A 20,207-nucleotide genomic window follows, 5' to 3' on the forward strand; every position below is an offset into this window, starting at 1 on the left:
TGTACTATAGGTGATTTAAACAGAGATGGTTGATCAGGCAACTGAAGAAAAGCCGATAAGGCTGCAAGATAGCCCTTGAGAGTCCCCAAGGAGGAACCCTGCTGGGCAAGAGACAAAATAAACAAAAGGATGTTAGAGAGAGAAGAAGAAAGAGGATAAATAGACCTCTCTGAACAATAAGAAACAAAACGTTTCCAACGGCAGGCGTAGATCGACTTAGTTGAGGGACGCCTGGCTGCCAGAATGACATCACAGACCTCAGGAGGGAGGTCATAAACCATCAACTGTCGCCGCTCAATCTCAACGCACGAAGGCGCAGAGTTGACAGGTTCGGGTGGAGAACCTTTCCCTGCTGCTGAGACAGAAGATCCTCCCGAAGAGGCAGCCTGATTGGAGGACCAATGCTCATTTTGAGAAGCTCTGGATACCAAACTCTCCGTGCCCAATCCGGAGCTACAAGGATTACTTGGGCCCGGTCGTTCTGGATTTTCTTGAGAACTCTGGGCAGAAGTGGTATAGGCGGAAAGGCGTACAGGAGGCCTGAACTCCACTCACGACGAAAAGCGTCGCCTAGCGATATCCTCCTTGGAAACTCCAACGCGCAAAACTGCTGACATTAGGCGTTCCCTGCGGAGGCGAACAGATCTAACCAAGGCGCTCCCCACTGCTGGATGAGTCCTTGCGCCACCTCCGGATGGAGACACCATTCGTGATCCTCTAAGCATTTTCGCCTGAGTTCGTCTGCTCTGGCGTTCAGAGAACCTGTCAGGTGTTGAACCACCAGGGTCATGCCCTGCTGTTCCAGCCATGTCCAGAGGCGTAAAGCCTCTTGACAAAGGGTCCACGACCCCACACCGCCCTGCTTGTTGCAGTACCACATTGCGGTAGTGTTGTCCGTGAACACCTGCACCACCTTCCCTTTCACAACAGGAAGAAATGCTTTTAATGCTAGCCGGATCGCCCGAAGCTCCAACAAGTTGATGTGGAGCCCAGATTCCGCCGGAGACCAGTGACCTCTGATCTCCACCTCCCCCAGATGGCCGCCCCATCCCAGAAGTGACGCATCAGTCACTACTGTTAGATCTGGTTGGGGAAGGGAGAGGGGTCTGCCCTTGACCCACTCGCAGTTCACTAACCACCACTGCAGATCTTCCGCAGTCCTCTCCGAGATCTGAACCACGCCGGTAAGATTTCCCTGATGCTGTGCCCATTGGAACTTCAGGTCCCACTGCAGAGCCCTCATGCGCCATCTGGCATGCTTGACCAACAGGATGCAGGAAGCCATGAGTCCCAGCAGCCTCAGAGTCTGTCTCACCGAGATCCAGGACAGAGGCCAAAACATCAGAATCATAACCTGAATATCCTGAACCCACTGATCGGGAGGATAAGCCAGATACTGCACTGTGTCCAGAACAGCTCCGATGAAAGAGAGCTTCTGAGAGAGAGTCAGGTGTGACTTTGGCACATTTATAGTGAACCCCAGCAAATGCAAGAGGTCTGCCGTCGTCTGAAGGTGGGTGACGAGAGCCTGGGGCGTAGGAGCCTTCAACAGCCAATCGTCCAGGAAGGGGAAGACTGAAATCCCGGACCTGCGCAAATGAGCTGCCACCACCACCATCACCTTTGTGAACACCCGAGGGTCACTGGTGAGACCGAAAGGGAGCACGGTAAACTGAAAGTGCTCGAGGTCCACCTTGAACCGCAGGTAACGCCTGTGGCTTGGCAGGATAGGAATATGGAAATATGCATCCTGCAAATCCAACGCTACCATCCACTCTCCTCGGTCTAGGGCAGACAAAACCTGAGCAAGAGTGAGCATCTTGAATTTCTCCTTCTTGAGGAAGAGATTGACGTCCCTTAAATCCAAAATAGGGCGAAGGCCTTTTTTTCTTTTTGGGAATCAGAAAGTAGCGGGAATAACAACCACTGTCTACTTCTGATATCGGGACTCTTTCTATAGCTCCCTTGGCCAAAAGCGCCGTAACTTCCTCGTGGAGCAAAGCTAGATGGTCCTCCATCAGCCATTCCTTTGTCGGAGGGATAGAAGGAGGGAAAGACTGGAAGGGAAGGGAGTAGCCCTTCCGTATGATCTGCAGGACCCACTTGTCCGTGGTGATGGAAAGCCAGTGAGGGAGATGAAAACAAATCCTCCCTCCAACTGGACGGACGTGATCCCACAGAACCATACTAGGAGGGCTTGGGCGCAGTGGAGGGGGGCTGTGTGGCGGTCGACCTCTGGCCAGACCCTCTGGGTTTGATGGTACCACGACCACGTCCTCTTCCGGGGTGCTGTGAAGCCTGAGGACGGTGGCTAAACTGTGGCTGGCGTGGCACCACGCCCCTCCCGAAGCCTCGGAAGGGGCGAAAGACAGACTGCTGTCGTGCCGGTGTTGAAAGGCCCAAGGATCTGGCCGTGGCTCGAGAATCCTTGAACCTCTCAAGCGCGGAGTCTGCCTTTTCGCCAAAAAGGCGAGAACCATCAAAAGGCATGTCCATCAAGCTGGACTGGACAGCCCCTGAAAAAACAGTAGAACGTAGCTAGGCGTGGCGACGAAGGGCCACTGACGATGAAATCGCTCTGCCCAGCGAGTCGGTCATGTCCAAGCCACACCGGATTGTAAACTTGGCTGCATCTCTCCCATCCTTTACAGCCTGGGTGAGAGTGTCCCGTACGCCCTCCGGCACCTGGGGCAGCACTTGCGCCACCATATCCCATAAAATATGGGAATAACGGCCCAATAGGCAAGAGGTGTTTACAGACCTCAATGCCAGGCTGGAGGAAGAAAACATCTTCTTCCCAAGCTGATCCAGCCTCTTGGATTCCCTATCCGGGGGAGCGGAAGGGAAGGCACCACGTGAAGTAGAGGCTTGGACAACCAAGCTCTCAGGAGTGGGGTGTTGTGTGAGGAAACTAGGGTCGCTGGTAGCGGGTCTATGGCGGCGGCCGACCGTCCTATTCACAGGAGCCCCTGTGCTGGGTTTGGACCACGTACCCAGAAGGACGTCTGTAAGAGCCTCATTGAAGGGCTACAACAGTTCCGATGTTGACACCCCCGGCTGAAGCACTTCTGTCAGGATATTTGTCCTGACTGGCACCGTAGGCAAATCTAGGTCCAAGACCTCAGCTGCCCTACGCACCACCATAGCGAAAGAAGCCCCCTCCTCCGTAGCCACATTAGGAGGAGAGAGCAAACCAGTATCTGGAGATGTGTCCAGTCCACTGGCCTCCCCTAGATCCACATACCAGTCCTGCTGCAATCCTGATTCTAAAGGGCCCTCCCATTCCTCTCCTGCGTCTGGCTGTTCTAATCGGCTCCGGATCATCCGGAATAAGTATGGGGCTGCCACCGGTGGGCGCCGGTGGCGGAATCGTCGACGTCGGACCTGGCACCGAAGGAGGTCGACTGTGAGAGACCGGCGCCGGTCCAGATCCGTTATCGGATCCTGAGGTCCCCAACGGCGCCGAAGTTGCCGGCGTTTAATCCGAAGGGGCCCCTGTTGACCCTGCGGGGCCCGAAGACCCACCTGAGGGTACAGCCCGCTCAAAGACGAGACGCATGGCCTCGTAAAATTCTTTAATTTGAGCGGGGGTCAATCCGGCCCCCGGAAAGGGGGGGAAGATGCGGAGTCGACCCTGGCGACGGCTCCGCAGAACCGTGCTCGCAACGTCGACGTTCCCTAGACGCCTCGTCAGTCGTCGGGCGTGGCGAAGACGAAGTCCGCTTGGACTTCTTCTGCTTGTACCTCTTACCTTCCGAAGGCCTCGAATGCGAGGAAGAGGACTTGGGGCCCGGGAGCAGTGCCGCGACCTCCTCCTACTGCGAGACCAAGACCTCCGTGGAGTCGCGCCGACCGAAGACTAATGTCGGGCTGCAAGAAGCTTAAGGGATCTCTCCCTCAAGGCCTTCGGCGCCATGGCCAGACAATCGGAGCACGAGGTGGAATCGTGGTCCTTGTCCAAGCACCAAAGACAAACTCGGTGCGGATCCGTCACCGACATGGTGCGATGACACGCACCACACGTCTTGAATCCTGTCTTTCTCGAAGACATGACTCCAAACAGTCAAAAAAGCGTTGACAAACCGGCGAAGCAGGGTAGCTCTTTCCAAAACTGGGCTTAACCGGCGTGGAAGGAAAAGAACTGACGTACGCGCGCTGAGACGGCGTCTATATAGACAACGTGACATCATAGACGACTCCAACGACGCGGACGACGCACGCGGATCCGAACAACGGCGTCAGACGGCGCGTGCGCAGGGTACTGCTCACAAAAAACTCTGGATTCGAAGCTGACGCCAGGGAATTCTAAGGTAAGGAAGCTGCAGCTATAAGTCTCTCTCAGATTATGAAAGTAGGAGTCCTACAGATCAAACACCACACTCTGATTTCCTGGATCAAGGGCAGACAGAACATAGTGGGCCATAGTGAGCATTTTGAACTTGTTCTGCTGAAGGAGGAAGTTCAGAGAGTTAAATTCTAGGATGGGACAAAGACATCCACAAGATTAACAGTTAATCCCAATCTCTGATGCCAGTACCCCTCCCTCTCTATTGCTCCCTTCACCAAGATAGCCTGAACTTCCTCAGAGTACTGAAAAGGGGTCCTCGTTGTGAGAGGCATATACAGGGATGGTACAGAAAAGGGAGAGAATGGCCCTGTTGCACTACCTGGAGCACCCATTGGCTGGACATGAGTCTCTGCTATTTGTGGAGGTGAAAAGAGATAAGGCCTCTGAACAGGTGATCATGTGCTGCCGAGGGAAAATTAAAGTAGTTTTGCTGGTGCTGCAGTAGGAGGTCTGGTGTCTGGATGCTGCCCTTGGACACTCCCAATCTGTTCTCCAGCATCTCCTTGATAAACAGGGGAGCCCCGTTGCTGCGGAGTTAAGTATTGACCATGGCTCTGCTGGTACCCCAAGTCAAAGCCTCAGAAGTGGCGAAGTTGCTAGGTGAATTCCTGAGGAGGCATGGGTAGGCCAGTGGAGTAGGTAGTGGCCTTGCTCTCCTTAGACATTTCTAAAGCCAAGTCAGTCCGCTCCAAATTGACCAGAACCATCAAAGGCCATTTCCATCAATGACTGTTGACAGTGAGATGAGAAGCCGGTGGAGCAAATCCAGGCATGGAATGGCACTAAAGGACTACACCGGCCCTGACTGCCCTACCAATATAGCCTGAGTGAATTTTGTAGCATCATTTCCACCCAGAATCAAAGCTAAATGTTTATTGGATTTCGTCTGATACAGCTGCCAAGGTGTCCACCACTCTTTCCCACCTTTCGTGTAAATACCTGCTTATAAAACACAAGGGGGGTCATTACGACCTTGGCGGGCGGCTACCGACGCCCGCCAGGCGGTAACCGCCGTGCGGCTGCCAATGCAGCCGCACTCACGCGGCCCCCATTATGACATTCCCGCTGGGCCGGCCCCGGCGGTGCGACCGCGGCGCTTCCGCCGCGGTCGTAATAGGGCTGGAAGCACCGCCAGCCTGTTGGCGGTGCTTCCGTCCTTTTAGCCCTGGCGGTCTCGGACCGCCAGGGTCAAAATGACCCCCAAGGTTTTTCGGTCCTGATGGCAGAGTTGGTGAAGGAGAGCACTTGTATGGCAAAGTCTCCAACTATTTAGGTTCCGTGTGGGAGTGAGGTGGCATGAATTGGGGCTTAGGCGACTGGTGGACGCCTGTACCACCCAACCTCTCTGGTGTGGGATGCTGAAGGAGAAGATGTAGATCGCCAGGAGCAGGTCTGTGCCGCCTGGCTACTTGCCTACTCACAGGAAGGCAAGATCCTAGTTTTGCCCAAGTGCCCACAAGAACATCCGGAAAGGCCTCAATACATGGTAGTTAAGGTGCGTGTTCAGTTAGTGCAGGGTTGAAAACTATTTCTACCTCAGTGGTAGGCAAAGTAAGATCTACATCCTCAACTGCCCATTGAATGACAGGGTGAAGGAGGTGGATTCTTCTGTTGCGATAGCTTGGGCTGGACACAAAAGGCCAATGCCTGGGGATTTATGCCTTTATCATATTGGTCTCAGTCATCATCATTGCCCCCATCACCACAGTGAAGTGCACAATGATACAGTTCTAAGTAGGTATATTATCGAGGTCTTTGTGGGAAAGCATGGGTCTCTGAATCTGGTAAAACAATCTGTTTCATTTACGACATCAGTACTGGTGTCGATGTCTGAACCAGCGGCATCTGTTGCGGTGTTAAGAGCAGCGTTGGGTGTGGTGTTGGGGCTAGAGTACGCATGTTGGGTCAAGAGCGGGACTTACGCTAAAGCTACACTTCTGGTATTCGCTGAAACAGACCTTTGCCTCCCAGTCTTGGTTGGCCTTCATGTGCATGAGGGTGCACTTACATCATATGACTCTTTTGTGGCCGGAGCTCAGACACCAAAGACACCACGTGCTTGTACGTGACCAACACCTGCTTCCTGCAGTCACATAATAACTTGGAACCTGTTGTGTTTGGTGGGAACATCGTTTTCTAGCACACAGGTATAACTGTTTAAAAGTTGTCAGAAAAACTTTAAAAGTCGGGGGATCCAGACCAATGTCAGAAGGTGCAGAAAAAAGGAACTGATGTCTGTGCACAGCGGTGGTGCTTATATGTGGCTAAGCTCAATCCCTTTGGGGACAGTCTGGAGACTGTGCAGTGCCACACAGCGTTACCTAGCAGCGTGCAGGAGCACTGCTATCGAAAACATTTTTCAGGTCCAGTCTGTCAGCTGGGGAGTATTCTAAGGTGAGAAATCTGCTCTTACAAATACTTTACCTTTACATAATTCAAAGATTTCAGGAGAGCCTACATTGCAATTAAGTTACAAATAGTTAAGATACAATATTAGGATGTTTTTCCAGTTTGCTTGCATTTAACAAAAATACATCAAAACTATGTATAAAACATTTTCAAAATTAGGGATTAGTAAAGATAGTAGGAAATAATAAAAAAATGTAGCTTCAAATGCTAGGCAAGATGTATATTTACATACATCTTTAAAATAGCAGTACAGTGTGCTAATTTCATTCAGAACCAAGCCATAAATGTACCTTGTAAATCAGCAGTAGTAGCAGCAGCCACATCCTTAATGCAGTAGCCCTCTGACTCCAGCATGCTTTCAGACTCAATTTTCATGCGCTCATATTCCCTCATTCTAGCCAATGCTTGATCTAAATGAATGACTGTGTTACCTGTATTCAGAATAAAAGCACATGCTCTAGGAAGGAGGCATTTAATTTACAGTTCAATAGGCAAATTACTAACATTAGTATTTTACTTGAAAAATATCATGAAGTTGCAAGCAGGTTCATTAGCACGAGAAAGAAGGTATTTAATGCAGCCAATCCACTTACCAAGATCGTCAGTAGCAAAGGGTTCAAAATTTGAAGATGTGGATAAAATGCTTGCATTTTCAACCTCAGGTTGTTCGCCTTCTCTACAATCTTGTCTGACAATGTTTTTATCAAATGTTTCCTAAAATACAGAGCAACAAATTCATTTACTCTTTAACAGATCAACAGTTTGTTTAATGAGTAGATGTAAACAATAAGATAAAGTTGTTAAACCCTCTAGAAAATTTTTGGATGAAGAAATGTATCCTTCGAGAACACAACACTTAAACAGAGGTTAAGGTTGACAATTGCGAGTTAAGGTGGAGGAACAGGAATGGTGGCTTAACCACAAAGCTTAAAAAGGCATGAATTGGCTAGATAAGGTACACAACCCTTCGCCTTATTCCATACCCTGCTGTACAAACTTAACACTTGCCTGACCCTAAACAGCGCTTGCCTGCCTTTTGCCTAGTGCACTGGTTCCCAGCCTATTGACTTCTGTGGACCCCCAGTTTATCATTATTGGAATCCGGGGACCCCTCCACTGAGTCATTACTGAAAGCTGGTGATCTTATCTGTTAATATTATTTAATTTTCTAAGCAGTCACGGATCCACTGAGGAGGCTTCGCGGACCCCCAGGGGTCCCCGGACCACAGGTTGGGAACCACTGGCCTAGTGTTGGGCTATAGAAATATCACATATATACGCAAATGAGAAAAGATGGGAACAAGCCAGAGTACTCTCCTGAGTAAATAAGAGTTTCGATGACTGTGTGATTAGCTGTAGTGATACTTAAAAGATACCGTGATTATGTAACATTTTTAGTGTGTGAAGGTATTTCTATTTTGGAAAGTGTATTGACGGCCTGATTGGTCATTAAGTTGTTAAGGTCATAAGGTGTTATCATACCTCATAAAATACTCCTAATGTGCAACTTCATACTAGTACTTGCGGTATTATATTGTGTTCCATATTTTTGTCTTTGAAAATTCGGATTTCAGCAAAGGCTACTCAATATAAACATAATTCCTGATAATGTTCATTATGAAAACTGGTATTTTACTTGTGAAGATACCCGACTGAATAAAGTGAATGACAATAACAAGATTTAATGTTAAGTTAGTTTGGCGGTGGTGGAAAATTAGGTGGGGTGAAATATTGAGGTATAGCACTTTAATTTGTATTTTTTATTTTGTGGTCTTGTCACTATTACACACTTCTGCACTCCTAAACCTGAACTTCTCTTCAACTTCAGTTGTTTTTCAAGGGAAAACCATTAGCTTCTCTATATGTTTGACACTTAAAATGGTTGGGACTATATCACAGTAGAATGTGAAGGATGGCTTTGCAGCAGAGAATTCCTCAACCTCACTCGCCTTCTGGCACTGTGAGAGTAACCAGAAAGGATGTATTTTAGTAATTGATTTCAGTTATGCATAGGCTGAAATTGTTTTGCCATGAAATGTGAGCACATCTTTCAGCTTCCCTTTGAGCACTGGCTTTCAAAGAAAGATGCCAAGTGATCATCTCAAAGCTACGATGACCAACCATGTGTACACAACAGAATAGTTTAGTTCCTGGATATAGCATCTGTTGAATCTCCCTTTGCAAGATACAGACTACAAATTAAGTCATGAGGGTGAGACAATAATGAGTGCTCTTCAATTTGTGAGTACCTGGTGCAAAACCTCTTCACTTCTTATCATATGCATCTTTATTGGACCATGGCTTGGAACTGGTCCACATTTCCGGGCACTTCTTGGGAAGGTCTAAGTGTCTGAATTCTTGGACTGCAGGATAAAAAGTGAAAGATTGAGGGACACTAGGCTGTAATTAAGTAATCAACTCTCGCTACCTTTTCAAAAGCTCATTGGTTTGCTGTAAATGGAAGTGAGAATCATGATGCAGTTGCACTTAAGGACTCTTTGCACAAGCAGGTGCAAATGCAACAAAGACACTAAAGGAAACAAAGAAGAACTACCTATCCTATTCCACCAAGAAGCATGCCCTGGTGATCCTGATTCCAGAAATTTAGAGATTAAATAAGTAGGAGTATTTAGCACTTTTGCTCATCAGAAACACATTGATGGCTAGAGTGTCCCACCTAGCAAACAGTTCATCCACAACTGCCAGCACCAGTTCCTATTCTGCCCTGCTCAGGCTGAACACCTGGATGTTCTCAATTCCCGGTTGATGCCTCCCATCATCCAAACCTTCAGTTTGGCAGCAAACATCCAAAGTTTCCATGCTTTTCTGGACAGGATTTGGAAACAGGTCACACCTGGCTAGTGTATACAGGAAAGTGTTATTCTGTTATTCGCCAGGTCAAGCACCAACCTGCCTTTGATGGGCAAATGGAATGTCTAGAAGGAGTACTTTGCTGCCAAAGCTTGAGCATATTGTGGAGAAGGTTCTTGTGTTTTGGCACAGAATCATGGTGGACAGGGCTCCCAAATGCATGCCTGAGCCATCCAGCAAAGTGTCTGTAACCACAGTGTCATCAGTAAGGGGGACAAAGGGAATTTCAGCTGTTGAATGTGAATAGCATTTCTACCAGTCATAGGCTGCTAACATGATATTAATCACAATGATTTTTCCATGCCAGTACACGGACACATCACTACCCATAAACATCCCCCTAAACGTCACACATTCACTGAAGCGAAAGGCCCAGCAGCACCATAAGGATGCTTGAAGATGTCAGACCCAGGAGCACTAATAATTATTCAGGTGTGGCTGTCCATCAACAGCAGATCATGGCAGAATTCTCTGTTAAGGCCCTTAACCTGTGTTCTACGGGGTGGATCCTACAGTTGTATGTGTTTTGAAGAGAGGAACGTCAGTGACTTAAATGGAGCCAATTATGATTTCTTGAGTCATCAACATAGTACTTCTGTACTTTTGCCACACAAACTCAGACAGATGTTGAAGAGCCTGGGTGGTGACTGTCCAGGGCAAGGAAACATTAAACTGTCAGTGCCACTAACCCACTGTGAACCAGATGAATATTTGAAGATTCCTGTTAATGGACAGTTGTGAGCCTCAGCAATATAACCCAATTGTGTTGCAGCAGATATGGAATGACCTCTGCCAGCATCATCATCTTGCAAGACAACTTTTGTGAATACTTACCAAGGAAGACTAGGTCTATGATGAGACTCAGACCTTAGGATCCCTTTTCCAACACGACATGCCTAAAGTAATTCCCCTGGGTCGGTTAATGAATTGGTACTGGCTGCTTTGCAGTGCAGGGTTTGCACTCCTATGAGCAGCCTGAGCTGCGTTCTGTATTCCTTTGCAGCAAGGGCGTGGTTGCTTCTGAAACTCCATATGCCTAGCTGCTAGAATGTTTGGTACCTGTTAGAAATTGGGTCTCTAGTTGACAGAGATATGTACCCTGAACAAGTAGGGACCACAATCTTAGTAAGGGAAAGTCACAACACAACCTAAATTATCCTGTGCTCACCCTTCGTTAGCTTGGCACAGAACAGGCAGGCTTAACTTAGAAAGCAATGGGATAAGTATTTGTGGAAGAACTTATACAGCAACACTGGTAAACACAACAAAACCTACACCACTGAAGTTTAGGAAAATAGGTAATATTTAAAAAGACCAAACCAACAACAATCTAACATGCACAAGTCAAGATATCACTTTTAAAAGGTTTAAATGAGTCTCAATCCTTAAGAATCCATGGCTGTATCTTTTCAACACACAGTACCTGCATGCCTAAAAAATGACGATGCAGAGGGGCCACACAGAAGGAGATGTGTCAAAAAGTAAAGTGATGCGTCAATTTTTCCAGCATGGCAAAGGCAATGTATCGTTTTTCCACACTGCAAGGCAGTGCGTCGGTTTCCAGGAGTGCAGCCTTGGTTCTTCACTGCGATGCACGGATATTTTGATGCCCAGGAACAATGCGTGGAAAACTCACAACACGTTGAGCAGAGCCATTGGGCACTGCGTTGATCTGGAAGGTGATGCAGCGATTTTTCAGCTGCGCAATACGCAGTGCGACAATCTGGCAGATGTTACGTCTAATTCTGCAGGCATTGTGTTGATTTTCCGACACCCTGGATTTTCTCTTCTTTGGGGAAGTCCTTGATAGCCCTGAAAGGTCAGAACAGGAGGCAAGCTCAATCCAAGCACTTGGAGAGCACTACTGTGGAAGGCAGAGTCCTTCCAGCAGAGTCAGGGATCAGCAGGGCAACAAGCAGTCCCTCTGACACAGTTGAGTTGTAAATTCATAAGTGTCTGATTTCAAAGTGCCTTTGAAGTGGAGGAAACATCAAGCCCAACCCTATCTGCCAGGAGCCCTGTGGGGAGTTATCAGTCCTTTGTGTGAGGGCAGGCTACTGGCATTTGAAGTCTAAGAGAGAGCCCCTCCACCCTTCCTGCCCAGGGAAACCCATCTGTATGCAGATGCAGCTGAGTGTCTAGTGGTTATGGCTGTCTGGGTGGAATGCACAAGGGGAGCTGTCAACCAGCACAGACCACATGTGGATTGGAGACAGGTTGCAAGGCACAGACTGCAGTAAGTACAGAGCAATGCCTACTTTCTAAAAGTGGCATTTCTGAAAAATTAATAGAGAATCCAACTTCACCAGTAAGCAGGATTTCTTACTACCATTCCATCCATACCAAATATGACAAGTCGATTCCTCTCAGATCAGAAATGACCACTTAAAAGCATATAAGTGAATCTCTAATATTGGCCTATGAGAAGAGCAGGCTCCAAAGTAGTGAAAATTAGTTTGGGAGTTTTTCACTAGCAGGACATGTAAAACATAAAAGTACATGTCCTGCCTTTTACTTACATAGTCCAATGGATTACCTAGGGCCTATGTTTTGAGTGCTTACATAGAGAAAAGGGGACTTTTAAGGTTTGACAAGTAGTTTTAAATATCAAGTGGAAGTGGCAGTAAAACTGCACATAGGCCTAGCAATGGCAGACCTGAGACATGGTTAAGGGGGCGGCAAAATCAGTGCTGCAGGCCCACTAGTAGCATTTAATTTACAGGCCCTGGGGACATTTAGTGCACTTTACTAGGGACTTACAGGTAAATGGTATATGCCAATTGGGTATGAGCCAATGTTACCATGTTTAGGGAGAGAGCACAAGTACTTTAGCACTGATTAGCAGTGGTAAAGTGTGCAAAGTCCTAAAACGAGCAAAAAGGAAATCAGACAAATAGAGGGAGGCAGGCGAAAAGTTGGGGGAAGACCACCCTAAGGCTGTCAGGTCTAACAGTACCCACTTGTCCAAAGTGATCCCACCAAATTGTCCACGTTTGCTTCGGATTAGCTGCTTGGCATTGTTTTAAGCATTTGCAATGATTTGTAGCAAAGTTAGCTCTGTTAAGGATACTATGGCTGCTAATGGTATCCTTGCATTTGATAAGGGTGTTGCTGGAAATGAGTGGCCACAAATACCCAAGGACTATCTGGGGTCTCAAAACATTGCTGCGCATCATGGCCTTTGCATTATTGGAGTCTCTCTCAATGGACTGGAATGGTATGGCCACTTTGTTTTAACAAGTTCTTCACAGGTAGGCGAATGGCTGTCTCATGACCATTGCCTGCACTTTCAGTTTGAATCCTGTAAATTTGATAGTGATAGAGAGAGAGCTAGAGATAGAGAGATATAGATAGAGATAGAGATAGAGAGATAGAGAGATAGAGCTGTAGAGATAGAGAGTTTTTGCGCTTGTATGTTGCACCTCTGATGAAATTTCAAGCCATTCATAATTAAAGATTTCTGCATAGCATTTTGAGATGTCAAAGTACTTCCTTCTTGAACTACCTACGTCAAGAAATAACAAAATAATCCTCACTATCTTCCCAATGCCCACTGCCAGAGTCTGGAAACAGCTGCATTGTTTGCTCAGATGTTTAGGGGCACTGTTGACATTATCTTCCTCCCCACATCTTGCAGCATGTGAAAATTGCCCTCCAGGAGAAGAAGCAATATAGTCACTGTGTTTAATGATCACCTGCTGGTGCTGCTGCAACTACAATCACCTTGGCTGCACATCTCAAATGAGTGTTGAATCTGGAAATAAGCATTTACGGTCTTGAAGAGTAAAGGACCGGGGCAGGCAGTCATCTTGAAAAAATCCTTGTCTCTCTTTCAAAGTTACCTTGCGGTACAGAGGTGATGGATGACCTGTCCTGTATTTGTTTTCATGTCAAAAGGTGGTTTCTCTCCATTTGCATATTAAGCCAGCATTCAAAGCAAATTGTATGTAGGGGACTTCTACAGTGTTAAATTAACCAGGAGGCAGTGGAGCGCTGCACAAAGTCAAAGGCAAGCGTAAAAACAAAACGTGATGGGACAGGCAGCTAGTTTATGGACAGCTAAAGCATTGTGATGTAGTGTTCTTTAAAGAAGTGTCATCAACTCTTTCCTAGATTAGAGCAGTGGTGGGTGGACCTGATGGATACATGGATTTTAATCTATGTGTTTAGATGGTAAAAACGCCTACTATCATTATTTTCATTCTTACATTTCTGATGGGTCCTGGCTGCGCTTGTGAGATTATCTGCAAGATAAGCAGGACTACTCATGGGCACACCATGCCTATCATCTAGAGAGTTTCTTGATACGCTCCACTGCATGTGGAAACTGTCTTCATTTCCCCTTTTTGAAGCAGGGGAAGCACTTTTCTCATTTAGGTGGATCTGTGGAAGTGAGGGTTTGTGGAGGTCTCCACAAAAACACAAAACATCTCAAACTGCATAACCTGAATCCACAAGTATGTAAATTATACACTTTCAGGTCAGTGGAAACATCAACACTGTTCCCTCTTCTCTTGCCACTGGTGCATTATGCAATCTGGGTATAAACCCCATAAAAGAGATTTGAAGTTGCCAAACAGGACAACTCACTTTGTGCCTGATGCTCATCCTGCAGCACTTTTCACCTCACTAGTCAAGGCCGTTGAAGCTGTGGAGCTCGTAATGAGTGTACTTTTAAATTTCTGATAAGACATTGTGATACTGCTTGAATTTGGAATACTACCAGAGACTCATGGCCATAATGGAGACTGCCATAGTGGCACAGCTTGGGCTCATATAAATCAATACTTAGAGATGGGAATGTCAATCACATGACCGAGACACAACCCAATTGTGCATATATCGTCACACAGCAGACAGACATTTCCTTTGTACAGTTTACAGGTAGCTAGTGTATCCACCAGAAGGTAAGTAACTTGCTCTTCTGATGGATACAACTACCTGTGGATTCCTCACCTAAAGAATAGAGTCCCAAAGCAGTACCGCCTCGGAGGTGGGTGTCTGACTGATCATACCAAGAAATCCTGCAGCACAGACCGCGCAAAATGGCCATCCCTCCTAACCTCCGAGTCCAAGCAATAATGCTTTACGAAGGTGTGGAGGGACGCCCAAGTCGCAGCCTTACAAATGTCTGCCACTGGAGCACCTCTAGCCAGGGCCGATGTGGCCGACTTAGCCCTGGTGGAATGGACTCTTATTCCAACAGGAGGAACTTTCTTTGCTAATGAATAACAGATCTTAATACAAAGAACGACCCACCTGGATAGTGTTTGTTTGTGGACGGCCTTCCCCTTCCTCTTCCCCACGTATCCGAGTTGGTCGTACAAGTGGAACTCTCTCGTCCTATGTAAAAATTCAAGGCCCTCCTTGGGTCCAGTCGATGTATTCTCTCCTCCTCCTTAGATGGATGTGGAGGAGGATAGAATGATGAGAGTGTGATAGACTGCCCCAGATGAAAAGGAGTCACTACCTTGGGGAGGAAAGCAGCCCTGGTCTTCAGCACCACCTTGTCCGCATGAAAGGTCGTAAAAGGAGGATGAACACAAAGAGCTTGAAGCTCACTTACACGCTTAGCAGACGTGAGGGCCGTAAGAAAAACAGTTTTTAAGACTAAAAATCTCAAAGGGCAAGAATGTAGAGGCTCAAAAGGTGAACACATTAAAAAGGTTAGAACCAGATTTAAATCCCAGTGGGGCATAAGAAACGGAGTGGGAGGAAACCTATTGGTAAGCCCCTTCAAAAACCTTAATCCTAAAGGGGATTTGAACAAAGAGGGTTGATCAGGTAGGCATAAGAAGGCTGAGAAAGCCAAAAGATAGCCTTTGACAGTAGCAACAGCGCAGCCTTGCTGTGCCAAGGACAATGCAAACAACAATAGGTCCGACAAAAGGGCATTTAAGGGATTAATTTGCTTCTCTCCACACCAAGTAACGAATTTAGCCCATCTGCTCGCATAGACAGATTTCGTGGAGTGTCGCCTGGCCGATAAAATAACGTCCACCACATCCGGTGGGAGAGAAAAAGAACTCAGATTGCCCTGTTCAATCTCCAGGCATGAAGGTGCAGGCTCTGGAGGTGGGGGTGTAGAACCTGCCCATGCGAGAGGAGGTCTTCCCTGTAAGGGAGACGGAGCGGAGGGCACATTGAGAGTTGGAGAAGGTCCGTGTACCAAACCCTTCTTGACCAATCCGGAGCTATTAAGATGACGTGGGCCCGGTCTTGGCGAATCTTCCTCAGAACCTGAGGAATCATGGGTATTGGGGGTGAGGAAACACGTAAAGCAACTGCCCGTTCCAGGACATCTGAAACGCGTCCCCCAACACTTCCTGCACCGGATACTGGAGGCTGCAGAACGATGGGCAGTGCGCGTTCTCCCGAGTGGCAAATAGGTCTACCTGGGGAAATCCCCACATTCGAAAGATGTAAAGGACCAGATCTGGATGAAGACGCCACTCGTGATCTGCTGAGGAGCCGACAGACTGTCCCCACGCACGTTTTGAACCCCGACCAGATGGTTTTGCGTTAAGCAAATCCGATGGTCCCGTACCCAGGACCAGAGCCGCAGAGCCTCTCTGCAGAGAAGGTATGACCCTACTCCTCCCTGCTTGTTGATGTACCACATCGCGGTCGTGTTGTCTGTCAGAACTTGAACCGACTGACCGTGAAGGGAAGGGAGGAAGGCCTTGAGAGCCAAAAGTATCGCCAGCAATTCCAGCAGATTGATATGAAAAATATGCTCCACTGGAGACCAATGGCCTTTGATTTCCCCCCATCCCCCGATGAGCTCCCCACCCCAGAGTGGAAGCATCCATTATCACCGTGGCCACTGAAGGTGGTAGAGAAAAAGGCCTTCCTTGAGAAAGTTTGCCGTCCACAGCCCACCATCGTAGATCCACTGCAGTGTCTCTGGAGATCTTTATCGACTCAGCAAGATCCCCTTTGTGCTGAAACCACTGACTGCGGAGGCACCACTGAAGAGCCCTCATGTGCCAGCGTGCACGAATGACCAACAGAATGCAAGAAGCGAACAGATCGAGCAGACGAAGGACCTTGAGGACTGGAACAAGCGCTCCCTCTCGAAACATTGGAATCAAAGGCTTGATTCAATGTTGTGTCCAGTACTGCCCCTATGAACAGGAGGCGTTGAGAGGGCTCCAGGTGAGACATGGGCACGTTTATCGAAAAGCCCAGACTGAACAACAACTGGGTTGTCATCTGCAGGTGATGCAGCACGAGCTCCGGAGACTTGGCTTTGATCAACTAATCGTCAAGGTAAGGGAATACTGCTATTCCCTTCCTCCTGAGATTTGCTGCAACCACCGCCATCACCTTCGTGAAGACTCGAGGCACGGAAGTAAGATCAAAAGGAAGGACTGCAAACTGGTAGTGTTGTGACCCCACCACAAACCAGAGATACTGCCTGTGTGACTTGAGAATGGGAATATGGAAATAAGCATCCTGCAAGTCAACAGACACCATCCAATCCTCCTTGCTCAATCCCAAAAGCACCTGTGCTAGAGTCAGCATTTTAAATTTCTCCTGTTTGAGGAACCAATTCAAAATCCTCAGGTCCAGGATCAGTCTCAAACGTACATCCTTTTTGGGGATCATCCCTGACCCCTTTCCTGCTCGGGAACCAACTCCACTGCACCTTTTGACAATAGGGATAGAACCTCCTGTTCTAACAACAGGAAATGGTCTTCTGAACAAAAGGAAAGACGGGGATGGAAGGGAGGAGGAATCTTCCGAAAGGGAAGGGCATAGCCTTTCCTCACAACACTGATGACGCAGGAGTCTGATGTGATCGACTCCCACATGGGAAGAAAAAGAGACAATCTTCCCCCTACAGGAGATACATAGGATGCAATGGTTAGAGGACTAGGGTTGCTTCCCCTGTTGCACCCCCCCTGAGGAAGAGGAAGAGGAAGAGGCAGGGTGCTCCTGTTGGGTGGCTCCTCTAGTGCAGACTCTACCCCGCCCCCCAAAAGATCTGTAAGGGAGACTTGAGGGCTGCTTGCCTGTCTGATGCAATCTTCCACGAAAGGACGGCCCTCGTTCAAACACCCTAAAACATCTAAACGACCTAAAAGGGGTCGAAGCAGCTTGCAGGCCCAAGGACTTCGCTGTTGCCCTACACTCTTTGAAGCGTTCCAAAGCAGAGTCAGCCTTAGTGCCAAATAACTTATCGCCATCAAAGGGCAAGTCTAACAGAGTGGCTTGGACATCTGTAGAGAACCCAGACGTACATAACCAAGCATGACGTCTGGTAGCGATGGATGTTCCCATGGCTCATGCAACTGAGTCCGTGGTGTCCAGTCATGATTGTACGACTTGTGTCGCTGCAGCCTGGGTATCTGTAAGGAGGCCTTGCAAGTCCTGGGGCATATCAAGCAACGCAGCTTTAGCCACATCCATAGCAGCATGAATGTATTTATCCAGGATACACATGGCATTTGTCGACTTAAGCGCCATGCTGCAGGACGAGAAAACCTTCTTTGCAGACTGCTCCATCCTTTTGGACTCCCTGTCGGATGGCACACCAGGGAAGGAGCCAGGAACAGTCCGCGATGAACAAGACACCTGTACCACCAGACTCTCCAGAGACTGGTGTTTCTAAAGGAACCCAGGGTCCCCTGGAGCTGATCTATATCTTCTGGCCACCGACCTGTTCACAGCTGATGAAGAAACAGGCTTTCTCCATACCTCAACAATGGGATCCGTCAGAGCCTCATTAAAAGGCAGCAATGGCTCCGCAACAGCAGTGGAAGGATGTAGCACCTCCGTCAGGATATTTGTCTTGACCTGGGCAACAGGAAGCAGGAGATCTAAGAAATCAGCAGCCTTTCTTATCACAGAATGAAACGAGGCTGCCTCCTGGGTAAACTCCCCTGGTGAGGCTAAATCCCATTCTAGGGAAGTATCCAGCCCAATGGCAGAGTCTAACCCCTGAAAGTCACCCAGGGGCTCCACAATCTCCCCTTCCTACTGTCTCCGGTACTCTCCTTCCTCCAACAACACAACTTTTCCTCCAGGGCTGGCGTCGACAAAGAGTTGACCGACGTCGAAGAACGGTGTTGAGTAGGTATCACCACCCGATCTCCGGACCCATCCAACGTCGGAGATGGATCCATCGGCACCGTGGGCAGCCAATCTCTACCAACCGATGCCATCCAGCTTCGGGACGACTCCATCTGGATAGACACCGGTGTCGAAGGCCTTTCCACCGACGTCGATGGCCGCACCCCCTGCCGGACAGAATGGCATGAACGGCGTCTGTCTTTAAGGAGCCAGAGCGCCTAAATTAAATGCCAAGGGACCAGTGGGGCCAGCCAGTGCACCACCTCCCAGCGCCATGTTCTGAAACATGGCAAACATGGCATTAAGGAATGCCGCTGGATCCGATCCCAGAGAAGGGAAGACCGGATACTCCTGTGGAGCCAGTGCCGGATCCTGGATATCTGACTGCGCCGGAGAGAAGCGAAGACTCCGAGGTTCCACCACCTCAAAGACTGACGGCGCCGGAGAAGTCTGTGGAGTCACCGTCGGGTTGACCTCCCATGACTTATGGTGCCGAGCAGATGGAGACGCCAGGAATCGTGATGGCGCCGCTTCCTATGACTCTTCGTCGACTTCACCGCCGAAGATCTATGGTGACTCACTGAAACAACTTGGCATCACGCTCCTTAAGAACCTTAGGATTCATTTTCTGGCACGAACCACACTACTGAACGTCGTGGTCCGAGCTCAGACACCAGAGGCAGTCATTATGCGGGTCAGTAACTGACAAACGACCTCCGCATTCTCTGCAAGGCTTGAATCCTGACTTTCTCGGAGCAGACATTTCCGAAAACACAAAGTATCCCTTTCAACAGCAATTGACACAAGAGCTGAAGAAATAACCATTATCGAAGGCACGTAAAAAAGGGAACGGACGTCAGCACACCGGCGGGGACCTCTTATTGCCACGATGACGTCAGACAGAGCCGCGTGGAGTCAGGCAATTGTGACGTCCTCGCTGACACGCAGAGCTGGAAAGAAGTTTCCGTTGAATGCTGCGCATTTGGGAGAATTCAATAGGTGAGGAATCCACAGGTAGTTGTATCCATCAGAAATAGTGCCTTTGGGCTACATGTACTAGCATTAGAAACAGCAATTTTCTACTTGAGATTTCCTGTTAATTGCAATGATAAAAATCGCTATTTTAATGTATGAAACTCTTGAGTTTCATTTACAATTCCTAGCGGGTCACAAACAGACCCACCTGATTAATATTCATGAGGCAGATTAAAATTTGCAGCTCATTAGGAATCGCAGCCATCATAGAGATGGGGACCTGCTGGGTTGAGCAGACCATCATGTCTGTTGTTGGTTTGAAATAAAGCATTTATTTTTTTTTATTTTTTTTAAACAGTCCGTTTTACTTATTTAAAAAAAAAAACCTTGAAGCTTCACTTTTTAAAAGTAGGCAGTGGTCCACGAGACCACTGCCTACTCTTAAAAATATTTTTTTTCCATTCTCAAAGGGGAAGTGGTCATTGGGGACCCCTTCCCATTTGCAAACGGTTTACCACCTCCTTTA

The 20,207-nt window shown here is 48.0% G+C and overlaps 1 protein-coding gene across 7 annotated transcripts in view; it reads right to left on the minus strand.

Annotated features, from left to right (window-relative positions):
- Positions 1-20,207, minus strand: part of PCM1 (pericentriolar material 1) — a 713,620-nt gene that overhangs the window by 269,723 nt on the left and 423,690 nt on the right. For 6 of the 7 annotated variants that reach the window (XM_069200330.1, XM_069200304.1, XM_069200313.1 and 3 more), the window contains exons 27-28: positions 7,351-7,471; positions 7,048-7,188 (exon numbers count right to left, since the gene is read on the minus strand). In XM_069200330.1, the coding sequence (XP_069056431.1) occupies positions 7,048-7,188; positions 7,351-7,471 (262 nt within the window). The remainder of the gene's footprint in view (positions 1-7,047; positions 7,189-7,350; positions 7,472-20,207) is intronic. The other variant, XM_069200339.1, reaches the window with a different exon arrangement.

The sequence above is a fragment of the Pleurodeles waltl genome, chromosome 1_2 (assembly GCF_031143425.1).
Source record: "Pleurodeles waltl isolate 20211129_DDA chromosome 1_2, aPleWal1.hap1.20221129, whole genome shotgun sequence".
Classification (NCBI taxonomy): domain Eukaryota; kingdom Metazoa; phylum Chordata; class Amphibia; order Caudata; family Salamandridae; genus Pleurodeles; species Pleurodeles waltl.